Raw genomic sequence first — 19,596 nt, 5'->3', positions numbered from 1 at the left:
ATAAAAAATTCTAAGAAATTTGAAGTATTATAATTCATACTTTGCGTACGCTCCCTCTGCGTGTTACCCGCACGGCACTCCAACTTCAGAGCCGGCACGCGCAGGTGTAAATGACGTCACGACCAAGATGGCGACCGAAAGAAACAGAAGTTCGGGATTCTCCCAAATCGTGAGAGCTAGAAGCGCGGAAGAGCCAAAGCACGAGAGTGCGCGGCAGATAAATCTAACCGAAACGAAGCAGCTGTCTCTCTCCTCCACAGAGATAAAAAGAAGAACGTTATTAAAAACCAAAAAGTAAATATGAAAACGGCTGAAGGGTCTGATACCAGGCTCGAAATAAGGGAAAGGCAACATCGCACCTGTTGCTCTAATTTGAGAATCTGTAAACTGATTCGGGAGCTACACTCAAGGATGAGATAACATCCTAAACAATAATTTGCAATATATTCAAGAATATTTCATAGAAATTAATTAAAAAGAGCTGGAAGTTCTGGGAATACAATATTCTAAGTGGCATTTTCTTTCAGTACAGAAACCAAGCATATAGAAGAAAAAATCATATTTAAAATTTAATATGATTATTAAACTTTAAATATGATTAATCTATTATTAAATTTTAAATAGATTATAATACAATCTATTAGTCTTAAATAACTAAATATTCCATACATTAATTTTTACTTCCTTGTACGAAGTAAAAAGGAAGTATTGTAATCGCGAAAAGTTTCAGGCAGCATATTTCAACGAAAATATGCATTTTGACCTCTATCAAATGCAATTTAACGATGTTTTTGTGTGATATCTGTACGTAAGGACAGAATAAAATACTCTTTTCCTTCAAAAAAATTATAAAACTGCTTTAAAATTAATTCTGAAGAGAATTTTTCGTGGCGTCTGTACGAACGTATGTACGTACCTAAGTACATATAAACCATATAAAATTTCAACGTTCTGAGGCTACTCGTTTTTGAGTTACGTACGTATCTCGCATAACTCAAAAACGAGTAGCCTCAGAACGTTGAAATTTTGTATCTAGGACTGCTATAACATGTAGATGTGCACCTCGTATTTTGGTTGCAATCGGCCGCACCAAACGTACATAAATATATTTATATATATATCCACTCTGTTACCCGGCTCAATGATCTCAGTTTCTTTACTCTTATATGTTTGTAAATTGTACATTTTTTGCTTTAAAAATGATTGTATTATGTTGTTTTTATCTTCCGGTTAAGGTTTTTATGCCTTTAGTAAATCTGTATGCAATATTTTTAAAATTATCAACAATTTAAAGTTGTTTAAGTGCCGCTAAGCCTTTTTTTATGGCGGCCATTGATGTTTACATTTGAAACAGGAGACTAGTGGATTTGTTCCCAGTCTAGAGAAACTTAGCTTCGCAACAACATTAATTTATTATTGCCAATTAAATCATGCTTAATTCTTTCTGGAATTTTTTCGAGGAAGTAAGTGTTTCAGATTTACTTCGTAATTTTTAATATAGATATTTTGAGTTTTTATATATTTTTGCCTTCTCGCGAAGTGAGAACTGAATTAATTAAATGAGAAATACTCAATCGTCTGTGAAAAACTGTTTATTTTTTGTTTTGTTTGCTTAATTTCTTTTATACATCATTCTAGCTTTATTATAGTATTTGAATAGAACATGTGGCAACGATTAGATAATTCTATTCTTTAAATGATGTAAATTTTGTGCATTATGAGTTATAATATGAACAAAATATATAACACACGGAAAAGTTCCACACGGATCCTGAATTTTTTTATACTATTTCATACATTGATTACATGTTTAATTGCCAATAATATGAGAGCGATAATAGTATCTTCTGAAAAGAATTCTTGAAGCTACTCAGAAATAAGAAAGCGTTACATTACAAACATTCTCTCTTTCTTTTATTTCTGAAGAACAAATGTTCTGAATTTAACATTGTTTATCTGTACGTTGAATACATCCAGATTACTCATTTTTTTTTCTCTCTCTCTATATATATGTATTTATCATTTGGATATTTAAACAGAGCAGTTAAAAATAAAGCTTTTGTCACCAATTCATTTATTTGCATTACTTTACAGAAAAACGGGTCTCTAGCTTGGAAAGAATATTTCATATACTTTTAAAGGTAAAAAAGAAGTATAAAAGTAGAGTTAGATGTAAATGAATATATCTGCATAACAGATAAATGCACAATGTAGTCTCAAATATGATTAGATTAGTAGATTTCTTGTAACATTAAAGAATAAATTATAAAGACGCCTTGTCATATGCGGAAGGCAGTAGCTGACACTAGTAGCAAATGAGACGGAACTCTATGCATTGGAAAACAACTGCAAAGGAATTCAAAGACGAAAAACGTTAGTGAGTTTGATTACTTTTATATCGAAGGTACATTCTGGACGGAAAAAAAAGACAGTTGTATATCTCTCATTCTACTGACGAAATTTAACTTGCGTTTTTCGTGTTTCGAAAGCGAGACTTAGGATATATTAGATTTATATATAGCAATGTTCTGACATAGATATTTTGAGCCGAAATCGCACTTTTTCTGAAATGACATACCGATTTTTTCCATATCTAGCTTCTACTACTCAAATCATGTCAAAGGGGCAAGTTTTGAAAAAATCGGACTGGTATTTTTTTAAAAATTAGATCGCAAAATTTTAGCTCCTCTGTGTTAATTGAATTTGGTATATATTCAATAATATATCTCTTTTTTTTATTAAACTTATTATCTACCTTCTTTCACTGTTCGGAATTTAAGTTCAATCCAAATAAAATCCGCATATATTTTCTGATTTATTTTTAAAATTTGTACTTTCTAGTAATTTTTATAAATATTTCGAAAAAATATTTTAATTATGACCTTTAGAATTTAGATCACCTTAATGCAGATGTATTTTTAGGCATATCTAAAAAAAATAGAGTTTTTTATTCAAAATTTCCAAAGATATAAGTGAATTTATATATTGGTTGGTTTTGAAATTTCGCATATTTTTTTTATAAGCGATAATAACGCCAAATGTGGTTAATACATTTTGTTAAAATTATTTGAACGAATAAACGATGCACCTTTTTTTCCGATCGTGCAGAACGAAAGGGAAAGGAAAATAGGTTACCATAAATTACGAATTTCGCGAAGTGAATTAATTATTCTCGGCGAATGAAAAAAAGCGCCCCGAGACAAATTTTTAAATGTCTCGATAAATTTTTCACCAAATTTTTTTCAGATTTAATATTTAGGCATATTTTGAGCCGTAGAATCGAAATATGGAAAGAATTCAATACGAAATTTCTGTAAAATTCCGATTCTTTGTCAAAATACCAAAAGTCAGAACAATGCTATATACAAATCTAGCATTTTAAGTCGCTCGTTCGAAACATGGGGGGGGGGGGACAAAAAAAACTCAAATTAAATTTCGTCAGTCGCCCTCGTAGAGCACGAGACATAGAACTGTTTCCCCCTTTTTTTTTTTTTTTTTTTGTTTTGTTTTGTTTTGTGCGAAGTGTACAACGAAAGTCAGATATTCTAGACTTCTGCAACTGCAACCTTCTGGTATTCCATTGTCAAACTGTCGCTCGTATCTAATAAAATAGTGGGAAACATAGTAAAACCTCGAACTAAAATGGGATATATGATGGTACATGCACCATTTCTTGATGTGAAAGGCGACTGCTTTTAGTTGCAAGAAATCATCAGCGTATTTACTAATGACTGATTATTGAGTGGTTTATGCACAAAAACTGTTCAGTATATGGTATTTGCGCATCGGGTAAAAGGTTGTCCAACCTAGTATACCTAATCTAAAAAGCTAGGCATTAATATTTTCCAAAAATGATTAAAATACCTGTTATCCCCTCACATTATAACAGCAGTCTGTTGTGTCTGGAGTTAGTATACTTTTAAGATTACACTCACTGTACGTGTACTATTCGTTTAATAGTAATGCTATAAATGCTAATAATACTATTGTAATTTGTTTAATGGTTGTACTTAAATAGGCTTGACAGTAGCTAATTTTAAACTTATGCAATATGAATGCAATTAATTTTTTTTTAATTAATGGTTAGAGATGTCTGAAAAGTGTTACTATATTTCTGTGGTTTCTTCATGTGCAGTATGGAACATGTCGAAAAATTTATTAACTTTCGCCCGTATTTGATCAAGAACGCCCGGAGTTAATGCTTGCAGTTCATGCAGTGATTCTTTTCCCCAGATTGATACACGTCTAAACTGTTTCATTATAAATCAATATTTTCAAAAGGCTATTGAAGAAGAAATGTAGAAACGTATGATCAAGAAATTATCGGTAATAAAGAATGAATCCATTTCGCTCAGTGTGTTGTCTTTGAAAACTAACGTTTAATATATTATTTATGATCGTAACAAACTGGAGTGGTGCTTCATCTCGGCTGAAAAATATACTACTTGGTTTTTCTTTTCCCTTGATTTCAGAAAGAAAAATTCTCCACAAAGCGTAAATAATGCTCCTTTAACATTTTCCGATATCTAAAATTTTGATATTTTGGTTTTAAACAGCAGTTAACTTCTATATCTATCGATAAAACTATACAGGTAATGAAACAATGATGAAAAGTTAAAAAATATAAAAAAACATCAAGCATTTAAAGGAATTAGCAACTCGCAATCGAGAGTAGATGAAATGTCAGCAAAGAGAAAACAAATGTGTTGCTTCAGCGAAAATGTTTTCACAGCGAAAGTGATTTTCAGAAAAAGAAATATACTTCCTCATAGATTTTTCAGAAAACTTCTTTCATTATTCTTTGTTTACTCAAAAATTTACCATTCTTTCTGCTCCTACAGACTCGCTTTTTTTTAACTTTAATTTCACAATGGGCTTCTCTAAAATTCTTCATTTGATAGTGAAATTTTTCGCTCTAAGTTTACTTCCCGTAGCTATGTGTTTTTTGCTAAAAAATAATACTGTAATTTTTTTCAAAAACATAATGTAAGAGAACTTTTTTTTAATATGTTGCTAAAACTCAAAACAATGTAAGTATATCTTTTACTGTGCTTAAGCTTTCAAAAAAAGGGTTTTATAATCGGAAAAAAATTTAGAATAATTCATAGCAGAAAAACTACTACGACCTGAGTCATGAATATTACTCATCTTTACTGTTTGGAACATTAGCCATTTCTTGTTTTGATTTTGACATTTCTTTTCTCTAAGTATGAAGAAATGAAGAAATTTATCAGCCCATTTCTTTCATAATTGTTCTTACAATTCAAAAATCATCAGTAACTGATAGAAATTTTTTACATGACGTAAGCAACTGGGCACCAAAGAAGTATGCTACAAATGAGTCATGAAAATCGCAGCTGCAATAATCGATAGCAGTATTACTTTAGTAACAAAATAAGGTATAATTTCAATAAAATTATCAGCTCATATTTCTCGCCTCCCTCAAGTTACTTACTCTTTAAGTTATGAACTAGGTATTTAATTCTGAACCAGTCCAACAGAAATTGTCTTTAATTTGCCACACATAGTACCACCTTATTTTCAAAGAAGGCATCTTTGAGATTTTAAAATGGCTCTTCAGTTTACATTTTAAAGCTTATTATTTACGGGTAGTAATATTTTTCAATTGTTATTTCAGTGCGAACTCTATAATCTACTTATATCATGAAAGTGCATTATCGGTATTAAATATTCGCTGATATATACTATCTCTCAGATGTAAAACAAAATCAAGTGTGTTTAAAATGTTTATAGATGTGTGTATTTACAGAGAGACAAAATACTTTGGTATTTCTGTGATATCCCCGCAAGTAAGGACTAGATCCCGTTAAGAAATTTATCAAAAACAGATAAATAATAATGTTGCTTTTGTTGTAATTTCAATATCGGATTGAAGCTTCTTTCGGTTTCAATATAAAATGGCATTATTTTGAAAGAACGATTTTTTTTTGGGGGGGGGTATCATATCCTTAAACCTTCTTTCTAAAATCGTTCATAAAAGGTTTACATTCCATTTACAACTATACTTAACCAGCATAAAAAGCAATTGTTATTCTCTTAGAAATGCGACGGTGAATAAGAATAATGTGACATAAAACTATGGTTAGTAACACTCTCACAAAAAATAGTAAATAATATGCGTGCAATTCTCGGAAAAAAAATAAGCAAATGAAAATAAAATGCCAAAAATATAAGAAATGGGCGAAATCCTTAGAAATTACAATGAAAATAATCCAGGCAAGTAAAGCAGATTATTTCCATCAAAAAGCTTTCGTTTTTACAGACTGTAACACTTCTCCTCAATTCGTTTACACAGAATGTATAACATATTAATTCTAAAAGAAAAAAAGTGTTAAAAGAGGTATTCATTTACAATGATTAAGATCCTTTTCTAGGCAAATATTTTTCGTTTTTATATTACTTTTTTATAGGCCCTTTTGCCTGGTAACGACTTAGCAAGCTCCTTAAACGTATGGTTCTACTTTGTTTAAACCATCACACTAAACAAAATGATATTCTAAATATATCTCAGCTTAGCTTTTGCAAAAATAAATATACTGAATATGTTTTTCTTGAACTACAAATTTTGGAACAGAATCGAAGAAATTTCGATAACAATCGATTTGCATTCGATAACAATTTCTCTGGACATACAGAGAGCATTTGAGACGCACTGGTAGCCAGAAGTTTATCAATGTCTTACAGACATGAGATGCCCTTCTCCAGTTTTTAATCTAATAACTAGCTATCTTTCTGATAGTCTAGTGAAGATAACCACAAATACCGCTACACTCGTTAAAGAAAAGAATGCCCATTGGCCCTTTGTTTTGAGTCATAGTAGAAAATTCTGTTTTAAAAATTTCAGGTTATGAATAACCGTACGTTTAACTATCCTCTAGAGACGATTTTTTTATCGTGGTTCGGTACTAAGGTTTTCCCGTTTCATATCACTTTGTTTAGCATATATCCTACATAATAAGATCATTAACATGCTTTCTCAGATTTCTACTGTCTCTCTTATATTTAAATATCAAGTCGTACTGTCAAAAAAAAAAAAGTAGTTCTTTTTCTTAATCTTCAAATAAGATAAAGTTTTTGCCCGCAGTTTTCTGTGCATATTTGCTCTATTATTGCTTTTTGTTCTAGACTCTCATGAAAAGATATGAATTTCAGAAGCGATTTTATATGTTTAACTAGCAAGGCTTTAAAAAAAAAAAAAAAACACACAGAAATTGAAAATTTAATTTTATAACCTAACATCTCGAAGAGTTTATTATTAAAGTTTGAACAAGTTTAAAAATTAAAAAATATTAAATTCTGAGGTTAAAAAGAAATTACTATCTGATCTTGGTTTGCAGATTTCAGTTTAACGTTTGAAACAATGAATTTATTCAATTAAGCTAAGCAATTACGATAGATCTCCTAGTTTAATAATTAGCCTTGAGAAATTTAAGTTACAGGATATAAAATATTGCATTCAACACTAGCGGCGTTTTTGTGAAGTTATGTTTAAAATTCTAGTATCATTTGTATAGTGTAATATAAAAGTCTGAAAAGTCGAAGCTGTACGGAAAAAATAAGATCAGAGGGGCAAATCTATTTAACATGTAAGTAAATGGCTGCCTCGCTAAATTGGTGAAATATCGCCAAGCTGGCGACGGTTTTAAAAACTAATTTTTATTGCCAAAGTTGGCGAGAAATCGACGAAATTCGCCAAAATTGGAGACATTTTTGTCCGGTACTTGTATAACTGTGATTGGTATTGTAACTGAAGAACTGCAATTGAACCCTATATCTAACTGTAACTGTATCCAACCCTTATATGTAACTTTAACCGTATATACCTTCCAGTAATTTTGAGAAATGGAGAATTCTAGAGATTTCTCGGACTCCAGGTGGGAAACTCTATAAAACCGGAGGAAGAATCGGCTCTTAGTTGTTAGTTCAGAGCGGACTTCGAAGTATTGATATATCTGTAAGAGCATAGCCTTTTAGATGCGCTTTACATTGCGTTGTATTAGTTGTTTGACTGTCTGACTATCTGTTTCACTACTGTCTTAGTTGTTTGAAGTGTAACTACTGTTTTTGCTCTGTGATACTGAAAAAAGCTGCAGGAGTGCTTTTGTGGAAAATTGTAGAATTGTGTTTCGTTTGGGGAAACAAATTTTATCAAGCTATCATCGGTTCATTCAATCCAATACGAACCAGTACGCACACAATAATATTATTTCATCCTAAATTAAAGCTATGCAGAGACGTAGACACTCATTTAATAAGAAAAATTCTTCAAGTCGTAGCTATGACGTATTTGTGCACGAGCATTATGCACTGTTTGCGCACGAAATCGGCAGCAAATATTTCCTTCAAGAAGCAATACTTTCAGTTTTACACCTACGAAAATCGCGAAATGAAGATAATAAATTCTTCGAAAAGATTTTTTTTAAGGTGTTTAAAAAATTTTTGTTAAAAAAGTTAATAATAAAATAAAATAAATTATTTTATGCAAATGAACTTGTTAAGACACTTTTTCTTCTTTTAGTTACAATAGTTAATCGCATTCGTTTTGTGTTCTTGAATTACAGGTTTCAGGAAAATTTGTTTCTTCTTAAAAGAATGAATTATTAATTACTCAGGCGCTAAAGGCGTTTTAATACTGAAAACAAGTTTATAATGATAAAGGGAAAAAATAAAAGGAAAATGTAAGAAGTTTTCGCACTATTTTTTTTTTTTTTGGTTAATATTTTGTGATAAGTAAAATTACTTTACATATGTTTAAAAGTACGACTACGAAATGCTGAATAATTTTGAAAATAATTTATGAAATTTTATAAATAATGAAAACATTTGTATCTACATAAAATAAATTTATTTTATTATGCAGAAGTGCTTAATCTTCTTCAAAGCTCATTAAAATGTTACATTTAATATTAGACGAACAGACCTTTTTTAACATCTGAATTCCGAAGATGATTTTAGTTTACTCATGAACTTTTATATCTTATTTCAATACTATGCGCAATGTCTTAAATCGTTAGATGCAAAAAATTGATTTTATATTTCATTTTCTCGAAAATTTGCATAATCTGTTTGAAATTTAACGTTAAAGTTTGCAAATACATTTATTTTTCCCACTTGCCCTCGAAGAACGGAATGGTTAATATTATTCTTAATATTAATTAATTATCCTAATATTAGAGAGATATGTGTTCATTAGATAAAAGTATGTGGCTTCATTTCAGATTTATTGAAACTTTTACGATACTAAATAATAATAATTAAGTTTTCAAACTGTTTAGTTAGTTCGTAAGTTTACTGTCAGTCTGAGTAAAATAAAAAACATCAAGGTCCTTTTAAAATTGTTTTGTACAACTCTTTCGGTTTTCAGGTAATTTTTTTAAATTCACTCTATACCTCTTAGAAATCGTTTCAAAATCTTAAAAGTTATAAAATAGTGTATTATCAATTTCTGAAAAAATAAAGCTAATTAGATTCACTTCCAAAATGCATAAAAATGTTTCTCAAGAGGTGGAAAAATTCTTGATAGGATTCTCGTCAAATATAAAATATCAACTTAGCTTGAATAAATTCAAGAAAAAAAGTAAAATATATGTACATACGTTTTTAATTAAAAGTTACATTATTAAGTATTAAATGAATAACGAAGGAATTAACGATGAGCTAAATAGATTGTTGAACTGATCAAGATGTTGGGAAAAGATCAGAAGTTTTTTCATTGTATTTCAGTTAGCGGATAATTTTTTGTAAATCGTCACTCTTGACATTTGACTAAAAAAAAGTTCGTGAGCACTTATAAATCACAGAAGTTGTATTTAAACTGATTATTTTATTATTAAAAAATTCCTTTTATCTTTTATTTGGTTCAGAGAAAGCGTAATTTCTTGTTTCTTTCAGAACATTTATCTTTTAAAAATCTTTACTTTATTCTAACAGAAAATGCTGCAAAATACATAAGCATTTTAATATGTTTTTCTTATCTCTTAATATATTAACTTTCATTTTAGATTATTAGCATTTTTGTAAGTTATTAAGAAGAATCTTTCTTCGAAAATTAATTTCATTTTTACTGTTCAACTATCTAACAATTCAGTTTGAAAGAGATAATCTGTAATTGTCAAATCTTGTGAATGAGGTGCGGTGTTAAGAACTGTGATATTTTTATTTGCTACCAACTGCCAGACTGTAATGGAACTTTGTGACAAGCAATGAGTTTTTTTAAAGAGCAACGAAATGCATTCTCTTCGGAAGCCTGTTCATAAAATAATACGAAGTAATAATGTTAAAAAATTAATAACTTAATATAGCTTCAGTTACGAAGTTTAAATAATTTCATTGGCTGCTCAAGCTTTATTTCACTTTCCTCTTCATTTCTCCTTTAAATTTGCATTCCACTTTCTTTAAGTTTGTTTTTCTAAATTATGAACATGTGCATCTAGATAGGAAGAATTCAAAGAAAATGTGTTCTTACATTGATCTGAATCCTGTAAGCGATTTTTAGGACTCCAAGCTGCCCTTATCTTTTTAAAGGGATTTTTATTCTTGAAGTAAGTCATTAGACTTAAAATCTAGCCTGTATTATATTGCCATTAATTTAAATCAATGTTCAACGCAATTTCAACTTAATTTAGTCAAATAAAATAATTCCTAACGAAATCTTTTTTCTCTCAAAATTTTCAATCAACTTTTCATCTACTTTCTACGTATCCAAGTTAATAAATTACTGTTATTGAAGTTTTTTACTTATCTGAAAGACAGCAATAATATAATTTAAATTTCTTCATTCTATAAAAAATTAACAGAAATTTTAAAAAAATCAGTTATTTAATTTTATTTCTGTAAAATGGCACAGAAGAAAAAATTCTAACTTTAAAAAGTTAAATTTTCAAATTAGAATGATATAACTATGAGAGATGATAAATCATCAGAAAACATTTAAAACTGCTTTTAGAAGTTAGAAGAATTTATGTTAAAGGTATAAGTCGAATCTTAAATAACAAAAATATAAAATATAAGAATAAAAACAAATCATACATCATCCATCTTTATGAAATAAATTATATGGTGTTCTGCCCTCTTGACTTAACGTCATTCGTTTTTATGAAAGATGCATATATTTGATAGTCTACCCTCTTGGCATTCATCAAAAGACTGCAACATCTACATCGGGAAATGTCTCATTTCACTGCCATTAGAAAAATGGAGAATCATAGCTCATAACCCAATTAGAGGAGAGGCGGGTTTTTTATTGCTTTAAATTCGTCCTTGCAGAAACAACTAACTTTAGAACAAAAATATTATTACTGTTTTTCAGTATGAATGTTTAAAACTGAGCCAAATAGTTATAATTATGATCAATAGTTATAATTAACTACAATTCTTTCTTCGTCAATGACAATAATTACTAGGCTTCTGAGAATACACATGTATAAATGGTTTTAGCTGCAAGAGAATTTTCTGTAATCATTTAGAAAATTAGGTTTAAAATATTATAAATTATTATAAATAATATAAATAAATAATTTATATTATTTATAAATTTAGAAATTTAGGTTAAAAAAAGCTTAAATTTTAACTATTACCAGATTGTTTCTTTGAGCATTCCAGTTAAGATCAAAATTTAACTAACTAGCCTCTTAAGCAGATAGCCGCTTAAAATAATTATTATAAAAAAGTAAAAATATATGTAATGATTTTTATGAGTTCAGCTATCATAATTTCAGGGTCCCAGCTAATAAATAAAAACAACAGATATGAAGAACTGCATTTATTTTTTTAAAATCTCTCAGTTTGTTAATCGGTAACAGGGGAGATTAATTTTTAAAGAAAAATTAAATATCTTATGCTTGCAGAATAACAACGCACTGACGAGTGGAAGATAAAAATATTTTATTTCAAGCTTAATAATAAACACATTTTTCTTTTAAACTGCTCTATTTTCTGATAAAATTTGAAATATAAATAAGTCTCAAGAATGTTCTAAATGTTCTATTTTTGTTTTTATTTATGTTTATGTATTTAATTTTATTTTGGTATTAACGAATTTAATTTATAAAACATTTTGAGTTACACAATTTAAAAAAAATTAAGTTGCATTGCACTTTGAAACCAAAATAGTCAAAGAGAATTTAAATGAACTGAATGCTATCCTTTTCATAAGAGTTATATCTAAGATATCTCTTCCATTGTTCCTTAAAATTCTTTTAATATCAGAATACAATGCTTTTATGAGCTCCCCACGCTTTTATTTTTAGTCACATATGGTCAAGAAAGTTGTGATAACCCACTTCTCATCTTTTTTCTAAAGTAAATCAGCTTAAAAAAATTCTCATTTATTAGCACATAAGTTAATTCAAAGTAGCAACCATAATTTTGGAGTTCTTTAAATCAGTTTGATGCCAGTAATTTGAATTATTGTTTCAAAATTAAACTTAAACTCAATTTATAACCTTGATAGGAAAATGAAGATTGTACAAAGCTTATTTTTCCAAATAGTTGCTTTTAAGGCTCTTTCAATACCCATGAGTTATACGGATTTTTTTTCCTCGTGTTGATTACAGCTAAATAAAGATTTATCATCAATGAAAAATGTAATCAGCGTAACTTTAGTAAATGCAAATAATAATTATTTTTTACTAGTTACGGAGGTCAGGAATTTCTGCAGAACAGATATACTTTTTCCTAGTATTTAAGTGTTAATATATAAAGCGACTAAAATTGGGTCTCATCGCTCCGTTTTAGTGGAGTTTCTATGTTCATGGGCAATGGTGAATTTTATTTTAATGCATAAGGAGAAGGCAAGTGGTTTAGAATAAAACACAAAAATAAACAAAGGGGCTTTAGGGCAGTATAATTTTTCTATAAAATGAATTGAGTATGTAAGACAGTTGAACATTGATAATTTGACCTGGGAGGAAATGTGCTTATACACGCGCGTATGTAAATGCGAGGCACTTTCAGTTTGCAGGTTCTCCATGAATGCATCTCGATCCTTACGCAGATAGCCCTTGCATATTCAACCTACCTTAAACTTTCTGCGCTATCTTTTTCTAGTTCATTGAAATAATATAATGTAAGACATCTCAGTGTTTATTAGTTTGTGCTCATATTTTCTAAAGCAATTATTTCTCTTATATATGAACTTTTTTAAAGTTGTACGCATTAAACAATCCAAGGACTTTTAGTAAGCAAAAATCAGCTTTTTTTTTTTTTTTTTTTTTTTTTTTAATCTTCAGTCAAAATCTGAATGCTATCAAACGAAATTTTGATCAAACAGTTTGAAATACACTATGAATGTCACAGCCAAACAAAAAAAAAAAAAAAAAAAAAAAAAAAAAATCAAATATTTTCTTTCCAGTGCTTTGTAACTTCAGGGGTAGAAGTTTAGCCAATCACAATGGGAATCCTCAGTGAAAGGCTAAAATTCGCAATCAAATGGAATTTCTTCCTGCACCACAACACGCGAGCTTGGCTAATCATGACAGAAGGCTTTTGTAAAGTAATGAAGTCTAATCCATAAGTATGCGGGGATGACAGTATATCTATACTTATTACTGTTGTTATCCTTAGGATGACTTTTTTTTGCTTCTCCATCCTATAATTTACAGCAGAGATTTTAGCATAATGGAAAGAAAAATGAACAAGAGATAAACAAATTCGGAAATTCTAAATTTATAACCTTGATCGTGTATCTGAAATTCTAAAGATATGTTGTTTTCATATATTTTGGTGTTTAATTGAATTTTATGTGGCGTAAATGCGAATAATATGATATTTAATAAATAATATTAACATATAAAAAGTTAACAATTGGAATGCCAAAAATTGTTTTTTTTTTAGCCATCTTATTAAGAAAACTGAATATTGATATAATGAACTGAGAAAAGAGTAAAAACAAATAGAAAAATGTATGCCAACGCTTAATACAGTAATCGGGAATTCTAAACATAGCTGCTATGCAGCTTTTAAAAATTCTGTGATTTTGTTGTTGAACTGTATATGGCATAAGTTCGAAGAAAACGATTTTTAATAATAAAATTAAAAAGACAAATAAATAAATAAATAAAGTTTAGCAGGAGTGAGTACAAGAGCAGCCTGGTAGACTGCGAGCTCAGTGAGAGCGTTAACAAACCCTTGGTGAAACCTTTCAGATTTATTTTGTTTTATTTTACTTATTTATTTTAATATGGAGATCGGTAATCCCACCAAGTCGATTAATTGGGCCTGCCCGCAATCAGTTCAATAATCGACAAAGCTGAAGAACAGTTAAAAAAGAAAAGAAAAGAAACATTATTAAGATCACTTTTATGAACATTTTCGACAATTTAATTAATATCGTTAAACTTTTACAACAGATTTCCAAGTCATCTGAGACTAATAGCTAGAAAATGATTGCAAAATAAGAGCTTTGCTAATAATAAACACAATTTATAACAATCTAATACTTAATAAAAAAATTTTGGGGAGCCTTTACTACTTTTAGGGGAAAATATTTTTTTAGCAAAATTTTTGTTTATTAATTTACTGTTACATAAACTATTCGAGATAATATTTTCTACATCGTCATTATCAGCAATCACAATAAACTTACAAGGAATTACATCCGCATTCAGTATGTGCTAAATTTATATAGATTACATTTTCATTATTTGGATATGATAACTTTACATAGAGAATATTATCATTTAGATAAGATAAATTTAAGTAAACTACACTCTCATTTCAATTGCAATAACTATACTACATGCATCATATTCAGTATCATATAAATCATTAAATTTCAGAAAATATTTTAATTTCGCACAAAAAATTAATAATTCTTCTCAAGTTAATTCAGTTAGTATAATAAATGGCTATAAAAAAGAAGTGAAGATTTTAAAACATTTTTTGAGCATGAGTTTTAAAGTTATACATCATTGAAGGTGTAAATATATATTATTGTGTAATAATATTATATAATACATGATGTGTATGTACGCAATGTGTGTATACAAAATGTATGCACTTATATTAAGCATATACTGAATGTATCAATACACACTACAGTAATAAAAAGAGTCATCTCAAACATATTATTTATACTTTTTTCCTATATTTTACAAGCATTACATTATATCATTCATGTAATGAACACTATGAAATGGTCCACACCCTATTTTGCCCTATGCACCCTTTTCACTATTGCTTGAAGATATCACCCTCCTTTCCAAAATTCGAAAAATACGTATTCACATTTATTTAGATTTAGATTACTTTTTTAACGTGTTTTATAAATTCAACAACAAAATGTACAGGGAACGTTAATAAATACCAAAACTTGAATAAAACTAGCTTTTTATATTCATAAACTAAATGCTTGACAGCTAAATAAAAGTCTCACTTCATGCCCCCTGAAGCTATTACATTCTCTCCCGGGAGGGGGAGGGCAAATTCCACCCTGGTTGAGAACCCCAGTTATGTAATAAAGGGTGGTACAAAATTGCTGAACACATTTCATGTTTGGGGGGGGGGAAGAACAAAATGAGATGCGTACCTGTTTCTTGTTTTCTTGGATTGACAATTTAAAACAGTTTTACACAATAAAATTTTAAACATTAAATAACTTTCACATGAGGTCTATTTGTGGCACGCAATTCAAATGTGAAATGGGATCAATAATTTTGGACCAACTTGTATATCGATCACAAAAGTTTTTAATAATAATTATTCTGCATATTATTGTCTACATCAAAAATAAAATAAAATGTCTTTGATGATATTTTATAATAATACATTGTTTGAAATTCTTTATTTATATACATAGTTTTTAATTTTGTTCATAAAGTAATGCACTTTTCAATTTTTTGATATTTTCCTCTGTAGACCAATTCACTTTCAAAAAAAGAAATGCAGAAAAAACGCCGAAATTTTCGAAGGAAAAAATATCCCTCCCCACCGATATGAGTTTTAATTTTATTTAACAGCAAAGATTTAACTAGGAAGTAAACAATAATAAGAAGTAATAATGCTATTTTTGGAACCCTCGTGTGAACCTTCTTCATGTATCAAGAGCAATCTAGTTTTGTAACATTAAAAACTATTGGATTCCTAAGTAGATTAACTGTAAAACTAATCTGTTGCTATAAATCATAACAATATCCTGTACCACATTTTCGCAGAGGAGTAAAATTTTCTGAAAACTTGCATATTTTTATTTTTGTATTTTTCTTTTCCGAGAAATTCCGATATTTTTTTAACTTTAATCGTGCGATTGAATGTTTTAATTCTGCACTTTTTATTTTTCTTTTTATTCGTCCTATGTATGTATAAAATACTCCTCCGTATTAGTTATTTTAACAGATATTTGTAACATTTTCTTTGACAACATTGCGTAAAATTTAGTACATACAGCAGTGACATTCGATTATCATTGCGTAACTGCGTATTTACGTCTAGACAGTCTTTTCAAAGTGTGTCCCTGTGTTTCTGACAGATAGATCTTGCTGACTTTATATAAGATAAATCTTTTTTTTGGTGCAAAATCCTCTTTTTCTAAGTAAATAAATGAATAAAATTGAATTATGTTAGAACGCTTGCACAGTTAATACGAATGGCTTACGCCATGTTTATTTCCTCTTTGGAAAAATGTGTTAAGGCAGACTTCTAAATATAAGGAAAGCACTAACAACTTCTCTGTTTCTAAATGACTGTTTGGTAACTATTACTGCCAATAATTCTGCAACGCATAGCAGATTTTTCGTATTTACTATGCGCAAATTAAAGAGAAATTTATAAATTAATGATTAAAATGTTATTTTGAAACGCTGCATAATATTTTCAAGCTCTTTTCTGCTACTTGTTCAGATTCTTTACTCACACATTTCATTACTATTGAAGCTTCTAGAAAGTTTGTGATTGCCAATCACATTATTTTTGCGGAAAATAATCAAACATCAGGAATATTTCTAGATCCTAAAGAAATTACAGAAAACTATCGAAAAAAAAGTATAGATTAAAATAATAAGAAGTTATCAGTATCTTTCAAAATTCGTTAAAAAATTACTTGAAATCACGCTTAGACCGTAAAAAATAGAAATATAACACAAAACTATTTTACACTAAAATCCAAAGAATCATGTTTGCCAGATTACCCTTTTCGCATTTTTGTATAATTTTTAAGGATTATATGCATAATAAAACCAAGTAAATCTGGCTGCTTGATACTGAGAAAAATTTACTAACAGCATTTTAGTAAAGGCAGCTTTCGCATCTAAAATAATATAGGCATTTGAGTATATATCCTAACGAAGTAAACACATTTTTCTTTTTTACTGCCATCATTTCAAGAGGTAATTTTTTAAAGGGTGTGTGTGTGGAAGGGAAAACCTTTTTTTTTTTTTTTTGTTTTTTTCAGTAAACAGTTAACATTGGTGCGATCAAAACATTTCATAATTTTTGATCTATTTAAAAATTAGAAATCACTTACCACATTTTAAAGAGAATTCACTCTTCTGTGTTTATATTCCATGAGAACTAATGTTATATGCATTTTCGAAGGCTTTACGATTTAAATAATTGCTCACTGAGAACACCACAGGGGTTAAGATTAACATGTAAAGCAAGTGCAGGATAGTAACACTTACAAAGAAGCAAATTTAGAATGTTAAAAAGAAAAACAGACATGAAAAATATTTTGATTTTTCTTTTTTAACTCTCTCTTTCACTTTAGAATAAAAGTCACAAAAGTGATCTTTAAACGTTGTATTTTTGCAACATTTTACGTAATATTAGAAAATTTTACATTACTTTGTAGGTAATATTAGAAAATTTTACATTACTTTGTAGGTAATATTACAGAAATACTGAAGAATAATCAAAAAAAAAAAAAAAAAAAAAAAAAAAAAAAAAAAAAAACAGGTATAATATTAATTTGGTTTATGCTTGTTATTAGATGGAAACTGCTTTGAATCAATGCGACGTTAGGAATGTTTTCAAAAAGCGGTTATAATTCTTATTACGCTATAGTAGTTAATGTTCTTTTTTTTTTTTTTTCTTAACAATAATAAATGAATTCATTCATAACTTAAAAGTCTGGTATGCTCATCTGATCGCTGACCGACTATTTTTACATTTTTGATGTATTATGTGCGCATTTGATATGCTTACGATCAAATAATTATTCATGTTTTCGCTGCGCTGGAATAAAAAAGTTAATGTTTGATTACTCAGCGCAGTTCTGCTGTTATTTATGTATTTCAACGTTTTTTAGTTTTTTATATAAATCACTCGAGAAATGGCAAATCTAAATCGTGATTTATTTATTGCTAAGCCTCGTTTTTAGTTTTTACCGTTCTTTTTTTTATCGTTTGGCGTTTTGGTTTTTAGATTTTTTTTTTCGTGTTTTTATTAACACCACCGATGCAAAGTTAAGGAACCAATCACAGTATTTTTCGTAAGTATATCTGCACTAACAGAGGATTTTTCGTATGTTAAGAGCATTGTGGTTGGACGGTTGGGTAGCAAAAGAGTGCAACCAGCAGAGAAATAACATAAGCTTAAATAGTATAGTGTTCCTTACCTTTGTGTTAGTGAGGTCCACCACCACCCATGAAAACAGGACAATCTCTTGCTCATCGCTGCCAAGGGAATCTTCGTGTTGCCCTGCTGTCACCGTATAAACCCCCACCAGATACCTTGCCATCACCAAACCGAAATCAGTTAAATTAATAATTATGTAAACAACTACGAAAAAATGCGCATCCGTCACCCCGGCGTTTACCCGGGTACCGCCACAGTGTCAAAGAAAGGGGGATAGGAAAATAAATAAATACACGTATATGCGGACCGAACCAACAACCAAACACACAGACACCAAACAACCTATACCGCAACCTGAACACTGTGGATGCTCGATGTTTGATTCAGCGACTGCCCGCCAGGTAAGTTGGGTGTTTTTTCCCTATTCCGAAAGGAAAAGTTCCCTAGCGGTATTTTTGGCGACTATCTACCTGTAGCGTTTCTTTTTATTTTTGTACGAGTACCGTAGAAACCTGTTGCGTGTATTCATGTTGTTGAAGCACTTTTTTCCTCGACGGTAGCAATATCTGCAGGGTTTAGAACTCTCGAATTCTTACGAAATGGTTTTTTGAATGTCTATTCTTTTCACGTTAGAGTCGATACTGTTCAGTTTTTATGCACTGTTTTTATTTACTCGTAACTTATATGAAAAAAATGGTAATTCGAAAGTTTTTTTTTTTTTTTTTTTTGGATATTTCATGAACTAAATGCATGTATTTTTTTTTTTTTTTTTTTTTTTTTTTTCACATGTATTTCTTTTATACGATTTCGATTTAATGCAACTTGGACAAAACTCATATTTTCTTTGCACTTGATTCATTTTTGATAGAATAAGATTGAAGCGACACTTTTTTTAAAAATCTCACTTTGAATTTAAACCTTAAATACATAAACCTTAACCTTAAATACCTACTCAATAAAATTTTGAAATTTTCATTTATAATTCAATGATTAGATGCATCTTGCTAGTTTGGCTTTGAAAAGGAGTTAGATTTTATAATTTGTGCTTTGAATTCTCAAAACTGA

General features: G+C 29.3%; 1 protein-coding gene across 1 annotated transcript in view; it reads right to left on the bottom strand.

Annotated features, from left to right (window-relative positions):
- The window catches only part of fus (epithelial splicing regulatory protein fusilli), a 186,111-nt gene extending 167,202 nt beyond the window's left edge, over positions 1-18,909 (bottom strand). The window contains exon 1 of the mRNA XM_035362036.2: positions 18,572-18,909. Coding sequence (XP_035217927.1) covers positions 18,572-18,694 — 123 coding nt within the window. The 5' untranslated portion in view covers positions 18,695-18,909. The remainder of the gene's footprint in view (positions 1-18,571) is intronic.
- Positions 18,910-19,596: the final 687 nt, after the last annotated feature.

Source organism: Stegodyphus dumicola, chromosome 6 (assembly GCF_044657685.1).
Source record: "Stegodyphus dumicola isolate Sdum_Otavi_A_Nest chromosome 6, ASM4465768v1".
Taxonomy (NCBI): Eukaryota; Metazoa; Arthropoda; class Arachnida; order Araneae; family Eresidae; genus Stegodyphus; species Stegodyphus dumicola.
This window is presented reverse-complemented; position numbering and strand designations above follow the sequence as displayed.